At 43.5% G+C, this 26804-nt stretch overlaps 1 protein-coding gene and 1 long non-coding RNA gene across 2 annotated transcripts in view; one reads left to right on the top strand and one right to left on the bottom strand.

The window, feature by feature from the left end:
* LOC112217206 (guanine nucleotide-binding protein G(i) subunit alpha-2) overlaps positions 1 to 20880 on the top strand; it is a 104814-nt gene extending 83934 nt beyond the window's left edge. Inside the window, exons 4-9 of the mRNA XM_024377488.2 lie at positions 2927 to 3087; positions 16676 to 16804; positions 18912 to 19041; positions 19196 to 19349; positions 19622 to 19831; positions 19989 to 20880. Of these exons, the coding sequence (XP_024233256.1) occupies positions 2927 to 3087; positions 16676 to 16804; positions 18912 to 19041; positions 19196 to 19349; positions 19622 to 19812 (765 nt within the window). The 3' untranslated portion in view covers positions 19813 to 19831; positions 19989 to 20880. The remainder of the gene's footprint in view (positions 1 to 2926; positions 3088 to 16675; positions 16805 to 18911; positions 19042 to 19195; positions 19350 to 19621; positions 19832 to 19988) is intronic.
* Positions 20881 to 21606: 726 nt separating this feature from the next.
* Positions 21607 to 24801, bottom strand: LOC112217217. The gene is made up of 4 exons (XR_002948438.2): positions 23134 to 24801; positions 22825 to 23031; positions 22702 to 22729; positions 21607 to 22554 (listed from the first exon to the last, which is right to left on the bottom strand). It is a non-coding gene; the product is annotated as an uncharacterized LOC112217217 (long non-coding RNA).
* Between the last annotated feature and the right edge of the window lie 2003 nt (positions 24802 to 26804).

The raw sequence follows: 26804 nt of genomic DNA, 5'->3' as shown, positions 1-26804 counted from the left end.
CTGATGGCCTGGAGATGGATGTTTATCACTCTCTCGGTTCCAGCTTTGATGCACATGTCTCTAGTCCAGCTCTAGTCTGTCTGAAGTGAGACCGGGGAAATTATCTGGCTCAAGTACCAATAGCCCCTACCTAGATAGCTACCCAATAGCCCCTACCTAGTTTTGAGTAGTATAGCGTCCCAGAATGTTGTTTTGAAGGAGTGCCGTAAAGTGATGTTCCATGTTTACTCAGTCCTGCTGCCCATGTCTGTGTCATTAGATTAGAGAGAGCACTGCTGAGCTGCCTGTCTGGCCAGTGGGCACTACTGAGAGAGATGACACAGTTATACAAAAGAATCCATGTGTTCTTAGTGAGAGACGATTCATTCATGCCTCCTATGTTATGATTTACAGATCCTCTCTATGCAGATAGGAATCTTATGAAATATTTGCCTGTCCTTTTTATTACCAAACTATCAGAAGTATTAATAGCAGAGCTATTTGTCCACTCTAAAATGTCCAGTGTTTGATTGAATCAAGTGTTGAGATAAAGACCTTATTGTGTACCACTTGCGAGTGGAGATGAGGTATGGAGAGAGCAGGGTGTTCCCCCACTCTTATGTGTCAGAGTTGGTTTATTAGAGGTAGCTAGCTCTGTAAGACATATTACTGCTACAAATCTCTGCAAGTCTGGCAGTGTGTCTTGAATTAATTGACCTTCTTAAATACATTTCTCTCCTCCAACCCCATAACCACCGCTGCCTAGAGAGCCTCAAATAGCCTGTTTCACAGATTTAAGTCAAATAGGCAGATTTTTCACACAGCCTGAGGGGATGCGATCAACAGAGAAAGATGTTTTACGAGTCCCCACAAGTCTCTACTCAATGTGAATGAGGGAGAGGTAGGTGGTACATTGAAGTTATCTTGTTTATGTAGTTTTATATAATGAGTTGCCAATGTTTGTTGAGTCATAAATACGTCATTAGTGACAGTAAATGGTGACGAGAGAGAGAGACCAGAATTCTGAACTCATTATGTTGATCAGGTTCACTGTCACATCCACTGATAGACTGTCCCCCCAGGCCCTCGTTTACATAACACACACCTCTCTCGGCATATTACTGAACCTGATCAACATAATGAGTTCAGAATGATGATGTAAATATTCTTGTACAATGAGCTTTGTGGATTAAGCTGTTCTACAAGCAGAGTCATTTTATTTAGATGTATGGTTCTAGATTCAATGACGCTTGTAAAGGAAGTGCTCACTCACGTAGCTAGAACTGTTCCAAAATCTGGACTGAGGGACGTTGCTTAAGATTGCTTTGTGAAGAAATATATTTAGATTTATTATAGTAAGTGTTGCCATACCTTTTTTAAAATGTTATTTCATTTAGGTGAATAGTTGCTCTCTCTCTGAAGATAGTGGTTGATAAAGAGCTTTACATTGTATGGGGTAACACATCTCCTTCCCTACCGATGTGCAGCAGCCACACTGAAATGGAGTAGGAATGGGCTGTAGGCTTATTTCCTGTCTGAGACCCATCTGTAAGCGCGCGCGCACACACACACACTACAGTTTGCTCATCTATTCCTGCTCCCTGTGAGTGTGTAGTGCTGGAGGGGACAGGGCTCTCTCGCTAGTCCCCCACTACTTTTATATCCGCTGTATTCACTGCTGTAACGGCTAACTCTGCCATGCTAACTTCCTCGACAAAGCAGCTCTTTTTCAAATGTAATGGTGTCTTACTCTCTCTGGCCTGATGGTTTGGTTTACAACATGTTCTTTAGATTGCCTGTTAAAAGTCTTAACTTAACAACACGTATCTGCCTTAGTTTTGATTTGACCCACTTAGTTTTCCGAAACTACAGTAACTTTCCCCAGGTTTTCCAGAAATCCCTGGTTGGAGGAATCATGTAATCCAGCGGGAATAAGCAGAAAAAATGCACTCTTTTTTTCTCTCTCACTGTGCACACCTTTAAGGGCCCTCGAACGGAGGAAGTGGGCTATTGTACATCCTCCTTCAGTCCCCATAAAACTATCACATACGTAAATTACAATACACTCACTCAAGGTCACATTTCCTGTGACCCACTTTAGAGAGGCCTAGAGATCACCTGGTGTGAGGAGTTGTTTTGATTCCTCTTCTAATCACTCCCTTCACTTATTAACCAGTCCTGTGGCTGGCAGAGGGCTGGACTGGCTGAGACTGGGCAGACAGGTTAACCAGTTGTATGGAGCTCAGGCGCACACCTCTTCCCAGTCAAACAGCTTCAGGAGGCCGGAGTTTTCCCTGGAAAGCATCGAGGCACAGAGGGAGGGTCAAGAGGGGTGTGTGGGCGGTGCGCTAAACTGATGTGGGAGTAGTGTAATCAGCCCTTTTCATGCTCTGTGTGTGTGTGAGTGCATTTCTATGTGTGTTTGTGCGTGTGACAGCGTAGGCCAATGCTAGGGGAGAGCCCTCCACCCCATTGTGTGTGTAAATCAGGGCTGAGACCTGGCTGTGTCTAATATAGGTATTATTACCTGTGTCAATCCTGTTTTAATGGACCCTTCTATAGGGGTGCTCTCCCCGGTGACTACTCTTTATGGCTGGTTAGAACACGTGTGTGTGTGTGTGTGTGTGTGTGTGTGTGTGTGTGTGTGTGTGTGTGTGTGTGTGTGTGTGAGTGTACAGTGAGTGTACAGTGAGGACAGTCGCTCCAGTGAAATTGGATGATTACTGTGTTTAATGGTTTTTCAGTATCGTCTGATTTGTCTCCTTCAGTCTTATTGACCTTGTGAGACCTGGGCCGGTTTCCCAAAGCATCTTAAAGTTAATCTTCTGTTAACTGTCTGCGTTACCACTGCCATGTTTATTAACGTTGATAAGATGTCAGAGAGTCTGTTCCACTTGGTCTGACTCATTTCTAACCCCGTGGCTATCTGTCTGTCTCCCCCCTCCAGGATGATGCCCGCCAGCTGTTTGCCCTGTCGGGGGCTGCTGAGGAGCAGGGCATCCTGCCAGATGACCTGTCCAATGCCATGCACCGGCTGTGGGCCGACGGAGGGGTGCAGGGCTGCTTCACCCGCGCCCGCGAGTACCAGCTCAACGACTCTGCTGCCTAGTGAGTAACGACCACCACCACTCTGCTCACTTGGCTACGTACCTGTGCCAGGCTCATAGTCTACTTTGTCATTGGCCTCATCTCCCTGTCACTGCTGGGTCTCTGTCTATCCTTGATCGCACACCTTTTTGAGGTTTGTTTAAATAGGTCGAACTGTGATATTACTGGATTTACCTTCTGAATCTGAGGGCAAAGAGTTTTGGAGAAGCAGCACAGTAAATCTGCAGGTTCTGATACTGATGGCTTCACAGCACAGTGACCCCTAACTCCCCCCTTCCATCCCTCCCTCAGTTTCCCATCGATATCATATAAGGGGATTAAGAGATCAAGGCAGCGCGCTCAACGTGTTGTCGCTTCGTTGAGAAACCAATTGCTTTTCAAATGGGGGTTTGTACAGCTCTGAACTTCCAGGAATTTTCCCATGCCTAATTTCCCTCGAATCAATTTCTGAAGAGAGGACCAGTTCCTGAGATAATAGATTGGATCAATCCACTTTGATGGAAGTAAAGAAAGAACCAACATGTTTAGAAACTGATGACTCATGTTTGTTTTAGAGAGCAGTTTGCAGAGAACAGTATGTACCTTAACTGTAATGTGATCAATGTTTTGTACCCTGCACAGTACCCTGCACTCCAATATGTTTTATATGTTGTCAGCCAACCCATGCTAGTAGAGCTGTCCTGTCCCGTCATGTCCTGTCCCGCTGTGTGTGGGAACGTCCCTGAATAGCAGCAAGAGCTCTGAAGTCAGGGTGGAAGACAGTGTGGTTTCACAGTGACTGCTCACATACTGTATGCAGTCACTCCCCCTCTCCCACTTTCCCTCGCTCCTTCCTCCTCTCTGCTTGTCATGAGGCAGCCATCAGGAAAATGTAGCTTTGAATGAGGAAGTCTCTGGGGTTTCCAGGGATTGCTGGCCTTTTGCCTGGCTAGTTACAGGCCATGTTATGCCTGGTTGAGGCCTTTAGACGAGGGCTATTAAAATCCTGGCTCCATGTCCACAGTACTCTGCTGCTTTTCTCTTCTACGGTACCAGACTCTTAATTGATGTCATTGATTGGCCAGAGAGATCACTCACCTGGTGTTCCAGGCCTGAATCAGTCCCTGAAACCAGCAGTGCGATTTACCTCTGGGCCCAGATTTGCATGGCAATGCTTTAAAGTTTTGTTTCAAGGTTCTATGCTCTTGTTCTCACAGCGATCAGTTAACAGGTGCCACAGTGTAAAGCTACAGTATGCTAGTGTCCCAGGTTAGTCCTTTATAGATAATCCCTTTGTACTTAATCCTCTATGTAGAACAACAATATGTCTCATGTCACTTCCCGTATGGGTTTAGTCATGCTTCTGTGTGACCACAGCACAGCATAGCTGGCCTGTAATACCAGCAACTATATGCCCTCACTCGAGCCTCTCCACAGAGCCACTCCTTAACTCTGAGGCCTTTAAGTTCTTTAACTGAGTCGTTGTTCCATGTCATATCAGATTGTTCTGAAATTGTTCCTGTAGTTCCAAACAGGTAAGATTGGCATTCCTGAAACATTATTTTGTTTGAATGTAATTTTCTCAGGGAAATTAAGCTAATTGATTGCACCCAAATTGGCCATTTTAGTTTATAGGATTCAGATAAAATCCGATAAATCTAGTACCCGACATCCATTTTGGACCAAACTTCTTCATACCATTGTAAGAATATTTTGAAGATAAATGCACAACGCAGAGGACGAGAGGTCAATAGAGTACTAAAGGTCAAGAGGACTAAATGTCAAGAGGTACTAATGATCAATGGAAATAGTGTTTTTTCTGTAATAGGGGATTAATGATCTATGGGTCAGAGACATGGGAGGAATTTCAGTCTGGGACTCATAGCTACATTGCAAGCTCTCATTGGTTCAAATTGTTTATACATTGTGCCTGAAGTAGGGTACTTGTTTTCTGGCCATTGGCCCAGTTTTATTGTAAGGAATTCTAATTGGTCAACCACAGGCTAGTGCTGGGTTATAGAACTACATCCTGTCCCTTTGTTCTGTGGATAGAATCAGAGGAGAAAATCACTGAGGACAGGGGAGAATTAACACTTACCTCTCAGTATAACATACAGTGGGGCAAAAAAGTATTTAGTCATCCACCAATTGTGCAAGTTCTCCCAGTTAAAAAGATGAGAGGCCTGTAATTTTCATCATAGGTACACTTCAACTATGACAGACAAAATGAGAGAAAAAAATCCAGAAAATCACATTTGTAGGATTTTTTTATGAATTCATTTGCAAATTATGGTGGAAAATAAGTATTTGGTCAATAACAAAAGTTTATCTCAATACTTTGTCATTGCCAACAAAGGGTATATAACAGAGAGCAAACGTTTTCTGTAAGTCTTCAAGGTTTTCTCACACTGTTGCTGGTATTTTGGCCCATTCCTCCATACAGATCTCCTCTAGAGCAGTGATGTTTTGGGGCTGTTGCTGGGCAACACAGACTTTCAACTCCCTCCAAAGATTTTCTATGGGGTTGAGATCTGGAGACTGGCTAGGCCACTCCAGGACCTTGAAATGCTTCTTACGAAGCCACTCCTTCATTGCCCGGGAGGTGTGTTTGGGATCATTGTCATGCTGAAAGACCCAGCCACGTTTCATCTTCAATGCCCTTGCTGATGGAAGGAGGTTTTCACTCAAAATCTCACGATACATGGCCCCATTCTTTCCTTTACACGGATCAGTCGTCCTGGTCCCTTTGCAGGAAAACAGCCCCAAAGCATGATGTTCCACCCCCATGCTTCACAGTAGGTATGGTGTTCTTTGGATGCAACTCAGCATTCTTTGTCCTCCAAACATGAGTTGAGTTTTTACCAAAAAGTTATATTTTGGTTTCATCTGACCATATGACATTCTCCCAATCTTCTTCTGGATCATCCAAATGCTCTCTAGCAAACTTCAGACGGGCCTGGACATGTACTGGCTTATGCAGGGGGACACGTCTGGCACTGCAGTATTTGAGTCCCTGGCGGCGTAGTGTGTTACTGATGGTAGGCTTTGTTACTTTGGTCCCAGCTCTCTGCAGGTCATTCACTAGGTCCCCCCGTGTGCTTCTGGGATTTTTGCTCACTGTTCTTGTGATCATTTTTACCCCACGGGGTGAGATCTTGCATGGAGCCCCAGATCGAGGGAGATTATCAGTGGTCTTCTATGTCTTCCATTTCCTAATAATTGCTCCCACAGTTGATTTCTTCAAACCAAGCTGTTTACCTATTGCAGATGGTCTTCACGGCCTGGTGCAGGTCTACAATTTTGTTTCTGGTGTCCTTTGACAGCTCTTTGGTTTTGGCCATAGTGGAGTTTGTAGTGTGACTGTTTGAGGTTGTGGACAGGTATCTTTTATACTGATAACAAGTTGAAACAGGTGCCATTTAATACAGGTAAAGAGTGGAGGACAGAGGAGCCTCTTAAAGAAGTTGTTACAGGTCTGTGAGAGCCAGAAACTTGCTTGTTTGTATGTGACCAAATACTTATTTTCCACCATAATTGATGTGATGTGATTTTCTGGATTTTTTTTTTCTAATTTTGTCTGTCATAGTTGAAGTGTACCTATGATGAAAATTACAGGCGTCATCTTTTTAAGTGGGAGAACTTGCACAATTGGTGGCTGAATAAATACTTTTTTGCCCCACTGTATATGATTTGTCCTCTTTGAATAAACCTATTTTTCTCCCCCTTATTTGCTTTGGAGTCTGTTATTGAAGAGTAACATCAACCGCTAACACCATTGAGTAAGACATGAGTAATCTCCCAAAAATATCAAAGCCACCCAATAGACCTCCATGACAATTCCACTCCAACAACCAGTATACACTAACAGTTCTCTGAGTAGTATGAAGCTGCGACTTGGAGTATTGCTTCTCCATAGTATGTAATGCATTCCCTGTGAATCTTGAGATGTTTTTTTCCCCTGTTCAGAGAAATTAGGTCATTGAAGTAGTTTGCATTATTAACCATGAAGTAGTGTGAAAATACCAGGTTCTGACCGCTAGATGCCGTCAACACTCTTTTATCCTTTTTGCTGGTCTCTTGTATTTATTGAATAGATCACCCTCATTTTCTTTGCAACTTTGGGTAGAAAGCCAATAGGTTTGGGTTATGATAAAAATAAATAGTGTAGTCATCCTCACAATTCAAGCCAGTCCTCCATGAAAGCAAATCAGTTCGTCGTAATCTGTGTCCAGGAAATGGAACCTTTGTGTGTGATATATTCCCTTAAAAAATATTTTGCGACCCAATTACGGTCTTGTCACATCGCTGCAATTCCTCAACGGGCTCGGGAAAGGCGTAGGTCGGTCATGCGTCCTCCCGAAACATAACCCGCCTAACCGCTCTTCTTAACAACCGCCAGCTGCACCAATGTGTTGGAGGAAACACTGTTCAACTGATGGTCGAAGACAGCCTGCAGGCGCCCGGCCCGCCACAAGCAGTCGCTAGAATGCAATGAACCAAGTAAAGCCCCCCGGCCAAACCCTTCCCTAACAAAATAATGTTACAGGAATGCTAATCATGTCTGTTACTAACCACAGGAATGATTTCAGAACCAGCTGAGATGGTGGGTGTCAATCCTCTTTCTTGTGCTTTTTGAGGTGGAACGACCCTGCGTCAAGGTCATGCTCCGTCTGGGTAATGTAGTGCTACGGTGATGGTCTAATGAAGAAAAAACGCCCAGTAATGCTGCAAGGCGCTCTCCTCAGTGCTGCTGCCGTGTGGAATAGGTGGAAACCCTTATCACCAGGGCACACAGGACCCTTCATTCTCTCTATATGGAAATGTAGAGAACACAATACATCCCCTATTCCTGTTACACTCACCGTCCATGTGCCTGGAATACCACTTGTTCATCTATTCCCACCTGCAGCAGAGTGCTGTATTTGTTCTCAAGGCAGTCCATTAGACACAAGGCCTATTGGTGAGATTGTGTAGCGCCAAGGAAATGGGCTCTAAAAGGCATGACAGGATGGTGTTTCACAAAATGATTGCCTGGCAGCCAACTAAATATTGAACGAGTAGCAGGAGCGATATTGATCTCACCCACTTTTGTATTACGAAGTCGAATACTATTTTTTTAAATTCTCTCTTGCCCTGCTCTTATTAAAAACTCTGGCTTTCTGGTAAGCGTTTTGTTGCGATGGCCCCAGAGATTTTGGGGAGGATGTGGCAGTGACGAGGATTTATGTTATTTCATCAGGGTTCTCCAGAGCACTGTGACTGCTGTACTTAGAGATGCTTATTGTGTGATCCAACAATATCAGCCTCCAGACTGTCATATCTCAGAGCACTGGGAGATTCCTTATCAGCTCTACAGCTCCACTACTGTAACTCACCTGCTCTCCAAAGGTCAAATCCCAGATAATGTAAGTATATAGCTGATAACCGCACATGTTTAACCAGTGCGTGTTTAACCAGTGCGTGGAGATGGGAGGTTTGTAAATTGTAACTGTAAGCTCACTGGATTCAATTAAACTCTGGATACTAGTAATCAGAATCTCAAATCAAGTAATGTTTCAGTATGTGAATCGCAGACAACTAAGGAGGCCTTTCTCTGTGGGGCATGCTGTTTGAACAACTCATCAGGGACAGTGGTTTGTGATGAAGAAATGAGTGTGTGTGGAGAACACTTAAATATATGCACAGACTTGGCTTAGGTAGGATTACAGGCAGCTAATGCGAACAGTTCTGTAAAAATGGTTTAATGTACTAAAGTAGTTTTATATTTTTGACAACCTTGTACTTTTAGGGCCTGTGTACATTACTGCCCGCACCATGCGGTGAAACACCGCTTACCTTTCATTTTCAATTTCATCGGTAATTTCATCAGTAATCAAGTGGAGAATGTGAAACGCGTTATTGAAAGTTCATTATCCAAGTGTTATCCAAGTGTTGTAAATACATAGTACCTGCATTATAAATACAGGTTCAATTTGGGGAGGTGTGTGTGAAAGGGAAAGAGGTAAGAACAGAGTAGCAGGGAAGTCTGCATTTGATTTAATGAATTACAGGACTGCTACTCAGGTCATCACAATTACATATTGTCTCTAGCGGTGTCTCCTAACCAGCCTTGGGCCCCCAGTTGGCCCGAAGGTTATCTTAAGTGCGGGTGAGGAGGCGATGACGGGACTGGGGGTTGGCATCCTCTTTTCACATCAAAACATACATGCAGACTAGAGAGAGAGAATGAGAGCATGATTTAAGTGTGGTTTTGTTTTTTATTAAAATGTTGTCATCATAACCATCAGGAGGTGAAATGCAAAACTGACCTTGGATCATTAACTCTGGGACTTCTACATCTCTATCTGTATTTCAATGTAAAGCATCTCTTTAATAATACTTCCTGTTAATCCAACCAAGTGACCTCTCACCTCTAATCATGCTGTGCCCACTATGTAGCCAGTTCAGATGCGGGAAGAGTTTACTGACAGCTGATATAACCGAAAGGATTTTGGGAGAAGGGGACGAGGGATGAAGTAAAGGAGACGAGGGGTGAAGTGATGGGGAGAGACTGTTATTGAGAAAATAAGGTAGTTAAAGAGTTCAACAGAGTTTTCAAATCTGTGTGTGTGGCCTCACCTGGTGTCCACACTAAGTGGCTGCAGAGTACTTTATTCTGAAAAACATACACAGACACACAAGGACAAACAATATAGGGTAGTTATACAAATAATGACGTGTCTTACTATTCTGCATGGTTGGTCCTCTTGCCTGTTATTAGAAGGTGGAAGGAGCCACAGTTACACACCTGAGCCTGCTTACTGCACAACACAATCCATCAGTCCAATTTCATAAATAAGTGTGGGTTATAGGGTGGCTAATTGCTCCCCAAAAAAAGATATATGGGTGACACTATGTGTTTGTACAGACATCACCCTTACCTGAGAAGTAGAAATCCAAGGGAGATAAACTGGGAATTGAATTACTGCAGTTGATATCAAATCAAATTTATTTGTCACATACACATGGTTAGCAGATGTTAATGCGAGTGTAGCGAAATGCTTGTGCTTCTAGTTCCGACAATGCAGTAATAACCAACAAGTAATCTAACTAACAATTCCAAAACTACTGTCTTATACACAGTGTAAGGGGATAAATAATATGTACATAAGGATATATGAATGAGTGATGGTACAGAGCAGCATAGGCAAGATAGGGTAGATGGTATCGAGTACAGTATATACATATGAGATGAGTATGTAAACAAAGTGGCATAGTTAAAGTGGCTAGTGATACATGTATTACATAGGATGCAGTCGATGATATAGAGTACAGAATATACGTATGCATATGAGATGAATAATGTAGGGTAAGTAACATTATATAAGGTAGCATTGTTTAAAGTGGCTAGTGATATATTTACATCATTTCCCATCAATTCCCATTATTAAAGTGGCTGGAGTTGAGTCAGTGTCAGTGTGTTGGCAGCAGCCACTCAATGTTAGTGGTGGCTGTTTAACAGTCTGATGGCCTTGAGATAGAAGCTGTTTTTCAGTCTCTCGGTCCCAGCTTTGATGCACCTGTACTGACCTCGCCTTCTGGATGATAGCGGGGTGAACAGGCAGTGGCTCGGGTGGTTGATGTCCTTGATGATCTTTATGGCCTTCCTGTAACATCGGGTGGTGTAGGTGTCCTGGAGGGCAGGTAGTTTGCCCCCGGTGATGCGTTGTGCAGACCTTACTACCCTCTGGAGAGCCTTACGGTTGAGGGCGGAGCAGTTGCCATACCAGGCGGTGATACAGCCCGCCAGGATGCTCTCGATTGTGCATCTGTAGAAGTTTGAGTGCTTTTGGTGACAAGCCGAATTTCTTCAGCCTCCTGAGGTTGAAGAGGCGCTGCTGCGCCTTCTTCACGATGCTGTCTGTGTGAGTGGACCAATTCAGTTTGTCTGTGATGTGTATGCCGAGGAACTTAAAACTTGCTACCCTCTCCACTACTGTTCCATCGATGTGGATAGGGGGGTGTTCCCTCTGCTGTTTCCTGAAGTCCACAATCATCTCCTTAATTTTGTTGACGTTGAGTGTGAGGTTATTTTCCTGACATCACACTCCGAGGGCCCTCACCTCCTCCCTGTAGGCAGTCTCGTCGTTGTTGGTAATCAAGCCTACCACTGTTGTGTCGTCCGCAAACTTGATGATTGAGTTGGAGGCGTGCGTGGCCACGCAGTCGTGGGTGAACAGGGAGTACAGGAGAGGGCTCAGAACGCACCCTTGTGGGGCCCCAGTGTTGAGGATCAGCGGGGAGGAGATGTTGTTGCCTACCCTCACCACCTGGGGGCGGCCCGTCAGGAAGTCCAGTACCCAGTTGCACAGGGCGGGGTCGAGACCCAGGGTCTCGAGCTTGATGACGAGCTTGGAGGGTACTATGGTGTTGAATGCCGAGCTGTAGTCGATGAACAGCATTCTCACATAGGTATTCCTCTTGTCCAGATGGGTTAGGGCAGTGTGCAGTGTGGTTGAGATTGCATCGTCTGTGGACCTATTTGGGCGGTAAGCAAATTGGAGTGGGTCTAGGGCGTCAGGTAGGGTGGAGGTGATATGGTCCTTGACTAGTCTCTCAAAGCACTTCATGATGACGGAAGTGAGTGAAGTAAATTGAAGAATACTCTTATTGCAATGGGGATGGCTCTTAAAAGAGCCTTTGGTTGTGCATCGTGTAGTCTTTGGTGTTGCCAGGGAACAGCACCCTCTTTGAAGTAGGAGGTGAAGATCTTCGCACACGGAATGCCTTCTGTGCTGCGTTGTTGGCCCCGTCCTTGAAACATCCTGCAGAGCAGTAGACCTCTCCTCTGGCACACGGCGGCGAGCTGCAGATCCCCTCCTGGTCCTCGTGTCCATCCTCATGAAGTTGTGCGGGACACAAGTAGCCTTCACACACGCCTGAATTCCCCCATGAGGCAGTCCCAGATGGCACTGGTCACCCAACCGTGCAGTGCTCTGTACTGTAACTGTAAGCAATCTTTTTAAAGGAATCTCCAGTTGGAAGGTTGGAATATGGATGATGTCATTGTTTGATTTTTACTTCATCGGGTCATTGTGGATTACTAAAGGATATCTCTTATAACAAATCATGGTAACATTAGATAGATGCATGTGCACACACGTGCATGTACAACAGCAGGCTTATATCAAGGATAGAATCACACATGAATACATAAATACCACTTGAAGCTTGATGAAGAGTTGGTCATTTGAATCAGCTGTGTACAATAGTGCTAAGAATAAAACAAAAATGTGCACCCCTTCGAGTCCCCAGGACCAGGACTGAGAACCACTGCTCTTCATTGGGACCTCTTCATCTGCAGACAGGCCTTAGCAGCTCTCTGTATCTGAGGATAGAAAACATCACAAGAAAGACTTCATTGCTTAAATTAGACAGCACTGAATATTATGTTACCATTATCTCTTTCCTTACTTCTAGGGACGGGAATTACACTATCCAGAATAGCCTACTCTCCCTTTGACAGTTGGCGCTGCTATCCTTTCACCCTTCATCAGTGTTAGCCACAAATGCATTTTTTTTTTTTTTACAATGATAAATACATCATGATAGCTAGCTAATAGGATGTTAGGTAGCTGATGATATGGAACTAAGTTTCGATACAGAATTTATTTTTACCTTTTTATTTAACTAGGCAAGTCAGTTAAGAACAAAGTCTTATTTTCAATGAAGTCCTAGGAACAGTGGGTTAACTGCCTTGTTCAGGGCCAGAACGACAGAGTTTTACCTTGTCAGCTCAGGGATTCGATCTGGCAACCTTTCGGTTATAAGTCCAATGCTCTAATCACTAGGCTTCCTGCCGATTGACATGGTAATAAACCAATACTATTGGAGACGAGTTGAAAAAACGGACCCCTTTGACGCTGTACGTTAAAGTGCGCCATGTCACGACGAAACGTACGGCACTTATTATTAAATTCAGTCAGTTGGTATCAAGGGACGTAACGTGTGCCAGGAAAATATTCCCCACACCATTACACCACCACCACCAGCCTGTACCATTGACACCCAGGATGATGAGGCCATGGACTTACGCTGCTTACGCCAAATCCTGACTCTGCCATCAACATGACGCAACAGGAACCAGGATTCGTCGAACCAGGCTATGTTTTTTCCACTCCTCAATTGTCCTGTGTTGGTGATCGCGTGCCCAGTGGATCACCTGTCCATTGATCTCATCTTGTTTTTAGCGGGTAGGAGTGGAACCCAGTGTGGTCGTCTGCTGCAATAGCCCATCCGTGACAAGGAACAACGAGTTGTGCATTCTGAGTTTCCGTTCTGCACACCACTGTTGTACTGCACCGTTATTTGCCAGTTTGTGGCCTGCCTGTTAGTTTGCGTGATTCTTGCCAACGAGCTGTTTTCACCCACAGGACTGCCTCTGACTGGATGTTTTTTTTGTTTCACCATTCTCAGTACAACCTATACTGTCATCGCGTGAAAAACCCAGGATGCCCGTTTCTGAGATCCTGGAACCGACAATCAAATCAAATTTATTTATATAGCCCTTCGTACATCAGCTGATATCTCAAAGTGCTGTACAGAAACCCAGCCTAAAACCCCAAACAGCAAGCAATGCAGGTGTAGAAGCACGGTGGCTAGGAAAAACTCCCTAGAAAGGCCAAAACCTAGGAAGAAACCTAGAGAGGAACCGGGCTATGTGGGGTGGCCAGTCCTCTTCTGGCTGTGCCGGGTGGAGATTATAACAGAGCATGGCCAAGATGTTCAAATGTTCATAAATGACCAGCATGGTCAAATAACAATAAGGCAGAACAGTTGAAACTGGAGCAGCAGCACGGCTAGGTGGACTGGGGACAGCAAGGAGTCATCATGTCAGGTAGTCCTGGGGCATGGTCCTAGGGCTCAGGTCCTCCGAGAGAGAGAGAGAGAAAGAGAGAATTAGAGAACGCACACTTAGATTCACACAGGACACCGAATAGGACAGGAGAGGTACTCCAGATATAACAAACTGACCCTAGCCCCCCGACACATAAACTGCTGCAGCATAAATACTGGAGGCTGAGACAGGAGGGGTCAGGAGACACTGTGGCCCCATCCGAGGACAACCCTGGACAGGGCCAAACAGGAAGGATATAACCCCACCCACTCTGCCAAAGCACAGCCCCCACACCACTAATCATACCACTTAAGTCACTTGTTTTTCCCATTCTAATGTTCAATCGAACCATAACCAAATGGCTCTGTCTGCCTGCTTTATATAGCAAGCCACGGCCACATTACCATTTTCTTGAATGTGATGGTGTACCTAAACTGGCCACTGGGTGGGTGAGCCATTTAGTTGATCTTAAATATGAAGCCCGCTAGGCCCAGCCACCCAGCGTCTATCTCCAACATTCAGATATAGGAGTCAATCATCCTCAGAGGGCCAAGAACTGTGCTATTAAAATTACATCACAGGGCCACTACTGCTAAGTAAATAAACAGATAAACAAAGCTCCGTTGCCATGAAGATTTCAATTAATGAAATCATTCAATTAACTCCTGGCTGTCCGGCTGATGCAACATGAGGAATCTAATGCTACAACCTGGACTTGGGTAGACTTAACATAGTAAATGAAAATCCAGGACACTCAAATTAGTATTATATGATCATTTGGTATATGGTATGTGTTAATTTGTGGAAGTCCATCATCCAATTTTGTATGATATGTTACGAATTGTAATTCGTACAATATATTCTGAATTTGCAATACGTACAGTACCAGTCAAAAGTTTGGACACACCTACTCATTCAAGGGTTTTTCTTTATTTGTACTAGTTTCTACATTGTAGAATAATAGTGAAGACATCAAAACTATGAAATGACACGTATGGAATCATGTAGTAACCAAAAAAAGTGTTTTACAAATCAAAACATATTTTAGATTCTTCAAGGCAAAAGGTGGCTACTTTGACAGCTTGCACACTCTTGGTATTCTCAAACAGATTCACCTGGAATTTTTTTCCAACAGTCTTGAAGTAGTTCCCACATATGCTGAGCACTTGTTGGCTGCTTTTCCTTCACTCTGAGGTCCAACTCATCCCAAACCATCTCAATTGGGTTGAGGTCGGGTGATTGTGGAGGCCAGGTCATCTGATGCAGCACTTCATCACTATCCTTGGTCAAATAGCCCTTAAACAGCCTGGAGGTGTTGAGTCATTGTCCTGTTGAACTCAAAGGGTTTTCTTTAAGTTGCAGTCTGTTTTGGAATGGGTGACCAGTAATAAATTGGTCCTGAACATCTCTAAAATGAATCGCATTGTATTTGGTACAAATCATTCCTTAAGCGCTAGACATCAGCTGAATCTGGTAATGAATGGTGTGGCTGTTGAACAAGTTGAGACTAAATTACTTGGCGTTACCTTAGATTGTAAACTGTCATGGTCAAATCATATATAGATTCAATGGTTATAAAGACGGGGAGAGGTCTGGACGTAATAAAAAGATTCTCTGCTTTTTTGACACCACACTCCTAAAAGTTCTGCTGGCTCTAGTTTTGTCTAATGTTGATTATTGTCCGGTCGTGTGGTCCAGTGCTGCAAGGAAATACCTAGTTAAGCTGCAGCTGGCCCAGAACAAAGCGGCAAGTTTTGCTCTTAATTGTAATCAGGAGGCTGATATAAATACTATGCATGCCAGTCTCTCTTGGCTAAGAGTTGATGAGAGACTGACTTCTTGTTTCTGAAAATGTTTTAAATCCCAAATTGTTTGTATACAGTAGTCAACTTACACACAGCTCTGACATACACTTATCCCACCAGACATGCCTCCAGGGGTCTATTCAGGCCCCAAATCCAGAACAAATTCAAGAAAGAGTATAGTATTATATAGAGCCCTTATTGCATGGAACTTCCTTCATCTCATATTGCTCAAATAAAAAGCTAATCTGGTTTCAAAAAACAGATAAGCAACACTTGTGGCGCAATGCCTCTCCCTTATTTGACCGAGAGAGTTTGTGTGTATGCATTGATGTGTAGGCTACATGTGCCTCTTTTTTTTTAAATGTACGTAGTTCTGTCCTCTTTACATAGCTGTTCTTGTCTTGATGTTCTGTATTATGTTTCATGTTTTGTGTGGACCCCAGGAAAGTAGCTGCTGCTTTTGCAACATCTAATGGGGATCCTAATAAAATACCAAAATCGTCTGAGACCAGGCTGGACAGTGCTCTGACACAATAGTTTTCCCTCTCAACAGGCAGATCAGATGGTTTCCCAATGATCTAATACCACTGTCATCTGTATGTGTGTGTAAATGGGTTAAGAGTCAGTCTATCGGAGTCTCCTGGCAGATTTGAGTGCTGATGCGGATTGTATCTAACATTGAGAGGGCACTTCAGACTTGTGGTGATAGGTCTTTTATCTATTTTGTGTGTACTTGTTAAGTGACGAGTTTATATTGATGGGGGTTAAATAAACAGATTGCACCAATACCATTTAATAATGTGGTCATAACCAGTGGTGGAGAGTTAGATGCCTGAAATCCTCTGACCCTAGACTTGGTGAAAGTCCTCCTAGTTTTTAATCTGACAGCTGTGTCTGTATTCTGACCCGTGTGTGTTGTCCCTGTCAGCTACCTGAATGACCTGGAGAGGATAGCCAAAGCAGACTACATCCCCACACAGCAGGATGTGCTGCGGACCAGAGTGAAGACCACTGGCATTGTGGAGACACACTTCACCTTCAAAGACCTACACTTTAAGTGAGTGGACCACTGACTTCCCTGGTGTGTGTGCGCTTGTGTGTCGGTGCACCAGTTCCCTATTGTGAATCAAAGGTTCCTCGTTCATATTCTGATATGTATTGTTCTAGCAGAAAGCAGTGATTTAGTTTCTGTCTGTTGATAGTGAATGTGAGATGGGTAACCTGATCCTGCCTCATAAGTTCGCTTCAGGATCTGGTTCATTTTGAACCCACTGCCCGCACCACTGCCCAAACGCAAAGGAACCTCTGTTTCTTTCCTTTCTGACTTTGTTCTTCAAATCAAATCAAATTTTATTTGTCACATACACATGGTTAGCAGATGTTAATGCGAGTGTAGCGAAATGCTTGTGCTTCTAGTTCCGACAATGCAGTAATAACGAGCAAGTAATCTAACTAACAATTCCAAAAAAAAAAAAAACTACTGTCATACACAGTGTAAGGGGATAAAGAATATGTACATAAGGATATATGAATGAGTGATGGTACAGAGCAGCATAGGCAAGATACAGTAGATGATATCGAGTACAGTATATACATATGAGATAAGTATGTAAACCAAGTGGCATAGTTAAAGTGGCTAGTGATACATGTATTACATAAGGATGCAGTCGATGATATAGAGTACAGTATCAACGTATGCATATGAGATGAACAATGTAGGGTAAGTAACATTATATAAGGTAGCATTGTTTAAAGTGGCTAGTGATATATTTACATCATTTCCCATCAATTCCCATGATTAAAGTGGCTGGAGTAGAGTCAGTGTCATTGACAGTGTGTTGGCAGTAGCCACTCAATGTTAGTGGTGACTGTTTAACAGTCTTCACGCCAAGGCACCATCTTGTCTGGTTGTTACTTTGAAAAGGCAATTTCCAGCTGACTGATCTGGTCTGGTTCTCTGTGTGTGTGTCAGTTTGTGTGTATGGTGGGGAAGTTGTGTGAAAAACTGATGGACTGGCCGGTTGCATGGCTGTTTGCAGGCTGGTTTATGTGTTCAATGGCAGTGGCTTCCGAAATCCGTTTTCATTTGAATGTGGGAATACTCTACATACATAGACATCTATTTGTACACCACCAACAACCCAACACAAATAACATGCCCTGCAGCAGTGTTTGCTAGTGTTTAGCTGGGCTGGTGGAATCAGGCTACAGTGAGTGATATTAGAGCTGATGAGAGCCCTGTTGAGGTGAGCACTACTCATTACAGCCCTGAATATTACAGCCTTATGTGTTTGCAGGCTTACACAACCCACTAACACATAGCATAGCAGCACTCCATTACATATGAAATTCACGCAAATATCAGCAGAATTTCTAGCAGGGCTGACAGTACAAAAATTAATCTGACTGTCTGGTATCTGCCAAACAAGACTTCCATGCCACTGTCTCTGCATTTCCTCCTATTGTCTATTTTCAAACGCAACCGCCCTTGTGGTGATGATTAAACGGGCACCACAGCCGAGACTGGCACTTCCACAGCGGGCATCTTCTCATTTCGCCCATGTGCCCGGTCGGTTTGCTATGTCCTCATGAAGAAGTCATGCGGAGATACATCGTGGCAACAAACAAACAAACCCAGATCAGCTCCCTCAGCGCCTCAGCCCCATCTGTCCTGTAACCATGGCAACTGCACTGTACAAAAATGGCGACAAAATGCCAGGGAAAATGGCATGCTCTGTGCAGCGAATGTGCTACGAGTACAGAGAGACCCTCAGGCCTACTTTCTCTGTGCCAATCCTGGTATAATGGAATGTGGGGGCTCCTCCAGGAATGGCACATCATCATGGTGCTTCCCTCTCATTAGTGTAATTATGGATCCCAATACAGAGGACATGAATGGCCCTGCAGAAAACCTCCCCTCTGTTTCCAGACCCAAAAGAGTGGATAGGTGTTACAAAAAAACATTGGGGAAATCCCATAAGCCCATGAATCTGTGGAGCCAGCACCGTATTGTTTACACCTTTCCACTTCTTCACAATCTGCACTCATCAAATGAGATATAGGGTTAGACTAGAGGTTGTTCTGGGAGTTGGGGCTTGGCATACAGTACCACTAGTAAACAGCAGTAAAAGGGTGACCCTCACTGGCTGCTTGTGTTCCTACAGAATGTTTGACGTGGGTGGTCAGCGTTCCGAGAGGAAGAAGTGGATCCACTGCTTTGAGGGAGTTACAGCCATCATCTTCTGTGTGGCCATGAGTGCCTACGATCTGGTGCTGGCTGAGGATGAGGAGATGGTGAGGCAGGAGATTGTTTTAAGTACCACTGACTGGATCTCTCTTATCCCTTTTAATGCAGTTTTATTTCTAAAGGAAATTACCTCACATTAATTTTGAGTTGTCTTGATCAACTGGAATTAGATCATGTTTTGTTTTCATTCTCTCCCTTTAGAACCGGATGCATGAGAGCATGAAGCTGTTTGACTCCATCTGCAACAACAAGTGGTTCACAGAGACCTCCATCATCCTGTTCCTCAACAAGAAGGATCTGTTTGAGGAGAAGATCACACACAGCCCCCTGACCATTTGCTTCCCAGAGTACTCTGGTAAGACCACAACACAACTTGGAATCCCCTGAATGTTCCATGTTCTCTTGTAGTTGGCAGTGCTTTACGCTGAAATTCTCATGTCAGGCTAGGAGGTGTTGTTTTTACCAGTAAAAGGAGTCTAGTGGCAACAACCCTGTGAATCCCATCAGTAGAACAGATCAACTTCTCCACCTGATACTAGTTTTCTCCTGACGCATACAGACTCCGTAGCACAACCATTCAAATTCTATGGGCGCAACAATCCTCTTAACCTCCTCTCCTATGCCCAGGTCCAAACAAATTTGAGGAGGCGCAGGCCTACATCCAGACCAAGTTTGAGGATCTGAACAAGAAGAAGGACACCAAGGAGATCTACAGCCACTTCACCCAAGCCACCGACACCAAGAACGTTCAGTTTGTCTTCGACGCCGTCACCGACGTCATCATCAAGAACAACCTGAAGGACTGTGGTCTCTTCTAGAGCCTGAGAAATAGTCAAGGTCAGCTTCTACATATGTACAATAAAGCACACACTGGGATCTGTTCATAAATGCACAGAAACCAGCTAGTTAATGTGTTTTGAATGAAAACTTCAAGGTTAATTTTGGATGCATTAACCTCTCCCTCTCTCTGTGTTCCCTCCGATTACTTGAACAGCTCTGACTATAAGGAAGTTTGGAAGAAAAACGTTGTGAAGGAATGCACTGGCCCACCACGATTTCTGCTTTGCTCTGCTTTTGTTAAAGGCACCTAAGAGACTGAGAACTCGGAGAGCATTGCAGAATTTCAACGATTGCTGATCCAGTTGCTCGTATTGTTAACTCTTTGGGCTAAGACCACAAATCAAACATTTGTTGTTCATTTTTTTTCTTAGTTTATTTTCAATTATTAGAGGCATTGGAAAAGGTTTTTATATAAATGCGTTCATTTTACTTTAGAAAATCTGATGTGCAGTGCAAATTCTATTCAACTTTTAATCGCATAAAGCTTATTTTGTAAAAGAAGAACGTGCATGGATAGAGATTATGAATGGAAAAAGGAAGTGCTTTATCATGTTTACATATGTTCCTCATTCATAGCCAAACCGCATATTTTTCCTGCATGACTCGAGATGGCAAATCTATTCGCTCTGTAATCTGCACAGAATATCTTTACATTCCTTTTACAAAATCTAAATAAAAATATTAAAAAGTAAAACAAAAAAACCTTCACAACAAGGGGAAGGAATGGCAAAAATTCTAACTGATTTAAAGTATGTATGTACCTAACATTATTTTTTATAATACCAATTCCATGTCTTTTGCAGTATGTTTGTGCCTTCACTTAAGTTTACAGCCGATTCATAGATATGCTTTTATCAGTACTGTTTGACCGACTGTATGCCTACATTTTTCTTCCATTTTTCTCACACCATCTTAACGATAAATAGTGATTGAGGAAAGACAAAATCTAATTGGGAAAAGGTTAGTTTTTTTGGTCAATATTAAAATGCTTTGAAAGTCTTATATAATGATTTAATTTAAACAAAAATAAAGATCACCTGATTTTACTTGCTCTTTTGTTTTCCTACACATTATTTAGGTAATTTTCACATACTAATGGACAGGTTTTTCATAGAACACAACAGATAATTTCATTCAAATCAGGTTAGAGCTGTTGGTGTAATAAAACAAACTGTTATGCCACGCGTTAGACAAAACAACAGACACTACATGACCAAAAGAACTCTCATTTATAAACCATGGGCATTAACATGGACTTGGTCCCCTTTGGTGCTACAACAGCCCCCACTCTTCTGGGAAGGCTTTCCACTACATGTTGAAACATTGCTGTGGGGACTTGCTTCCATTCAGCCACGAGCCATTAGTGAGGTTCGGCACTGATGTTGGGCGATTAGGCCTGACACACAGTCGGCGTTCCTATTCATCCCAGAGGTGTTTGATTGGGTTGAGGTTAGGGCTCTGTGCTGGCCAGTCAAGTTCTTCCACACTGATCTCAACAAATTATTTCTGTATGGACCTTGCTTTGTGCATGGGGACATTGTCATGCTGAAACAAACTGTTGCCACAAATTTGGAAGCACAGAATCTTCTAGAATGTCATTGTATGCTGTAGCAAAGATTTCTCTTCACTTTAACTAATGGGCCTAGCCCGAACCATGAAAAACAGCCCCAGATCATTATTCCTCTTCCACCAATCTTTACAGTTGGCACTATGCATTGGAGCAGGTAGGGTTCTCCTGGCATCCGCCAAACCCAGATTTGTCCGTCGGACTGCCAGATGGTGAAGAGTGAATCGTCACTCCAGAGAATGTGTTTCCACTGCTCCAGAGTCTAAATGTGGTGAGCTTTACACCACTCCAGTCGATGCTTGGCATTATGCATGGTAATTTTAGACTTTTGTGTGACTGCTTGGCCATGGAAACTCATTTCATGAAGCTCCCGACAAACAGTTATTGTGCTGATGTTGCTTCCAGAGGCCGTTTGGAACTGAGTAATGAATGTTGCAACCGAGGATTGACTATTTATACGTGCTTCAGCGGTCCTGTTCTGTGAGCTTGTGTGGTCTACCACTTTGCGGCTGAGCCGTTGTTGCTCCTAGACATTTCCACTTTACAATAACAGCACTTACAGCAGCTCTAGCAGGGGAAACATTTGATGAACTGACTTGTTGGAAAGGTGGCATCCTATGACAGTGCCACATTAAAAGTCACTTAGCTCTTCAGTAATGCCATGCTACTGCCAATCTTTGTCCATGGACATTGCATGGCTGTTTGCTAGATTTTATACACCAATCAGCAACGGGTGTGGCTGAAATGGCCACATTTACTCATTTGAAGGGGTGTCCACATACTTCTGTGTGTATATATAAGGTATACTGTTGTTGATGCTGAACTACATGAGTACACACAGGAATAGTAATTAAGGAGTAGCCTCCAACACAGCAGGTCAGCATGATTATGTATTAAATAGGACCTTTTAAAATATCACTCTTACAAACTTCAAATCGACCTGTAATTGAAATCACAATTATGCTAAAATGCCTGATTGCGCACCTACTATGAATCCACATACTATGAATCCACATCATATGAATCCTCTTCAGCTCCAGATGGTATAAACAGCACTTAAATCAGTGCAGGTCGTTGATGGTAAGACTGGACGTCCCCTACAACCAACGCCGTTCACCAGTGGAAGAGTTGAACAGGTAACTGCGCCCTGAAACTAACAAAAAAACATGTTTTCCAATTACTTCTCCAGATCTGAACCTAAAAACATTGGATTAATTAATATGCTTTGATAGATTGCAGAAGATGTTTAGCTTAATATGAATATTGGAACATTTTGGTGGTTTGTAAGCCCAGCCCTTACCTGGATCTTGTGCCTTCCCATCAAACCTCTGAGAGAACAGAAATGACCAGTTAAATCTCTATTAAGCCTGGACCCAATGCTGACTGTAACCCATAGAGGTTTCCATAGGCAATGGACACCTACCATCAGGTCGTCTTGTATGCTGACTTTAGACAGACTGAGGGTGCCATCTAGTGAGGCCTTGGAGAAACACATTCAAATGTAAACCCATGCTGTTTCACATATTTATTCTCAGCAGGATGCAATTGGAAACCATTGATCCAACTTGCCTGGTCATTTTCACTGGCCCCATTTTGACTCACTTCTGTGTTCATTTTGCCGATCTCTTCCCTGCTCAGATAACATTACACAGTACGTTGTGAGTTAGTGGTAAAATGTTTAACAATTAATAATGGCTTATAATTCAAAATTTGGTTCTGTAATGGCACTCACGTCTTATTTGATGGAGGTTCAGGCTCATCTTTTGGACCCCAACCATAGACGCTGCAGGCATAAACATAAAATTCCTATTATGGACTGTTACAATAACCTAACCCCTGCTGAAAGCCCTGCTGCGTACATGGGAGAGCAGATCTTGTAAACTCTACAGTGAGCGGATTAACTGAACAGAGGTTGTCAAGGACCAGAGTTATGCAACCTTACTCGACATCATCTGATCAGACTTATTTTTAGGTGGTCAGTGTGTGCGGGGGGGACCACCGGCTCAGAATGGCCCAGATGAGCAGACTTGTGACCAGCAGGAGCAGGACGCCGGTAACAGTCACCACAGCAACAAACCAAGGCTCTGGATCCCAGTAGTCTGACATCACTGTGACCACCTGTGGAGGTTTAGCCTAGAGGGGCAGCAAAGATATGATACAGTCTCTTATGGGCCTCCTGTTGTAAAAGGTTTTCCTTCATATGCAGTAGCTGTGTTATAGTGGTGTGTACCATGTCTCTACAAGGCTGATCTTACTGTATTGGTGGTAGTAGTAGTAGTAGTAGTAGGAACAGTAGTGGTCCAGGGAACTACGTAGATGAAGGCCACAGCCTCAGTGTGATGCCTGCCATCCGACACAGAGATGGTGACTTCAAACATGGTGCGGTCATAAACCCTATCCACCACGTAGGAGAACACATTTTTGGAGACAAGACTCAACCCGGTCATCAGAAACCGGTCCACTGCAGCACCTGTCGTGAATTAAATAACACGTGCTCAGATATGCAAACATACTTTTAACAAATCTTTAGTTAGCCTGAGAGTGTGGTGGGGAATTTTGGTGTAAACTGAAACATATACTCAGTTACACACACACTGTGTACCGTTAGTGATGGTAGCTGTTAGTCTGTCGCTGTCTGCATCAGCACAGCTGAGTGAGAGGATGGGGAGTTTATTAGAGAAGGTGGAGAAGATGGTGGACTCATAGACGATTGGGTCACACACTGGAGCATTATCATTCACATTCTGACAGAGAGGATGGAATGGATACTCAGTAATCATTAGTTTTCACAATTTACATCCAAAACCATTTTTAATCTATGGTATTATATGGATAAATAATGGATCAACTCTGTTATCCTGTACTACATACATGTACAATGGTGCTTTAGCTCTCTGTCCATTCCTCACCTCCACTTGTACGGTGATGTCCACTTCTTCTCTTGCGGTTGGTACGGTCCATATCCTGCTCATAATCCTCAGCCTGAACCCCCACTACATACACCTGCTGCTCCTCAAAGTCCAGCTCTCCGCCAAGATACAGATCCCCTGGAGAGAGAGATGAAACATATTTATGGATGCTAAATGTTAACTAAGAATCTTAAGCTGATCCATGTGTGCTCAGCTGTAGCATCACCTCCCTCAGGGTCAATAGTGAACATGGTGTCTCCTGTAGTGATTGAGTAGCGGATGTTGTCAAAGGGCCAGTCTGTGTCTCTGGCCACCACCGTCCCCACTGCCGTAGCAGGCCTGGTGCCCTCTGGGACACTGAAGAACAAAGTCTGAAACACTGGATCATGTTCATTGACTGGGCTCACACTGACCAGCACACGCACCTGGGCTGGATACGGAGAGAAACGGTGTTACGCTGCCACATATATTAGATGATGGTGTACTGTATACATGACACACACAAGGAACAACACAAAGTGAACTGACATGTGAGAGGAGGGGTGCCTGTGTCCGTAGCCAAGATGGTGGCCTCATACTGGAAGTTATTGGTAGCCATCTCAGCAGAGTCGTAGTTCAGAGTGTTGTTAACCTGGCAGACAGATTGAATTGAGCCCTGACTTTATCAAGACATCCACTCGAATAGTAATAGTACATCAAATATTATGCATTGTTAAGTCATTATCATGGTTACCTGGAGCTGTCTGTCTTTGAGGCGGAATTTGAGCAGTGATAATCGGTTATCGATGAGTGTGAGAGAGACACTCTGGTTACTGACGTCAATGTCAACACAGGTAAGTGAGCCCAGGCTGCTGCCCACCTCAATGGTCTCTGACACCTCCAGCCTACAACACAACAGGACACATGGTCTGTGTTCAATCTGGCAAACTGCTGTTCTATTTGCATTTTCAAAACCATTTATGGAAAAGGTGAAATTATTGAACTGTTTAAATTCAATTGAATTATTAGACTACATTTCTATAAACATCTGTTTTATTTGAGCTAATATGTATAAGAATAATTAATGTCACACACTGCATAAGAGCCTTATCCCAGACCCAAATGGGATTTCTCTGCACTGATTAAAAGCAGTAATTCAGACCCAATTATCTCCAACCTCTGTCCAATAATGCATATCATCATTCATAAATAGGCTGTAATGATAGTGGGTGTGAAGTAGGTCATACAGACTGGGTGGTCATTCATTTGTAGTGAAGGAGACTGCATCTTAATGATGCTTGTCTTGTCCTAATGACCACCATTACTCTAACACTGTGCACCTCTATATCCTTCTCGACGCCAAAACATTGATTTTCATCACATAATATTGGTGAGATAACAATTAGAAAATCCAAACCTCTACCAATCTTGAAATGGGGATAATTTTTCACAAAAGTGTAGAGTACATCAGGGATGGTGAGGTTAGCTCTGACAGTAGCTACAATATCCTCGGGTCCTTGGTTCTCAAAGATGGACACATTCTGGGAAACAAGACTGACAAGAGATCTGGGTTAACCACACTTTTAACATTTAAATCTGATAAACACAATATTGTATCATAAACCCTATAAATGAGTCCTCTTTGGACTGGGAGTGATAGGTAAACATTACGAAGGCAAGGCATCACTCTGTTGAACTCACAGCAGATCCAGAGGAGGGTTGTAGACTTTCAGCACCTTGATCCTGACCGTCCCAGTACAGTTATCCCCTTGTTTGTCTCTCACAACCACAGACAGCATCAACTCCTGTTCAACAGCATCACACGAGGAGGAAATCATTCTGATAAAAACAAACTTCTAAAACATGTATTTATACATAAAGGTATACATAATATCACACCCTCACCCTTGGTCCTGTGTGGTAATCAAATGGTTGGCTTGAGATGATGCTGCCGCCTCCACTGATGTGGAACTGTCCTTTGGAGGAGTCGGGCAAGACCTGACTGATAGAGAACTGCAACACAAACCCACAAACCTGAACGGGTATCAACACTCGGTCTAAACCTACACTGAATAGGATTAGGCAATGTCTTGGTACAGTAATAGAGTTGAGATCAGAAAGTCATGAGGAGGTAGTGTGTTTATTACAGAGAGTGTGTCATTGCGGTCTGCGTCGGAGGCCAGGACAGTGTAGAGAGTTACAGGAACAGGAATGTTCTCTGGGACATGAACCTCAACTCCTGTACACAAACACTCATCAGACCATCTACTCATTACAACGTCCCTCGACAACACACTGACCTTATAACATAGTAATAACATCGTAATAAACATGTAATAGCCTTGTAAACAGTGTTTAATGTATGTGTAGTGGTTGAGGTGAGATTGTGTTACCAGGCAGCTGGAGCAGAGGTTCACACTGTGGTGTGTTGTTCTCATCCACCACACTGATATGGAAGGTCTGCTCTGCACGGCCTGATGAGGTGACCAGGCCCAGACGAACACTCACCATGCTG

Source organism: Oncorhynchus tshawytscha, linkage group LG02 (genome assembly GCF_018296145.1).
Source record: "Oncorhynchus tshawytscha isolate Ot180627B linkage group LG02, Otsh_v2.0, whole genome shotgun sequence".
NCBI lineage: Eukaryota > Metazoa > Chordata > Actinopteri > Salmoniformes > Salmonidae > Oncorhynchus > Oncorhynchus tshawytscha.
Note: the sequence above shows the minus strand (reverse complement) of the source record. Positions and strands in the feature narration are given on the sequence as shown.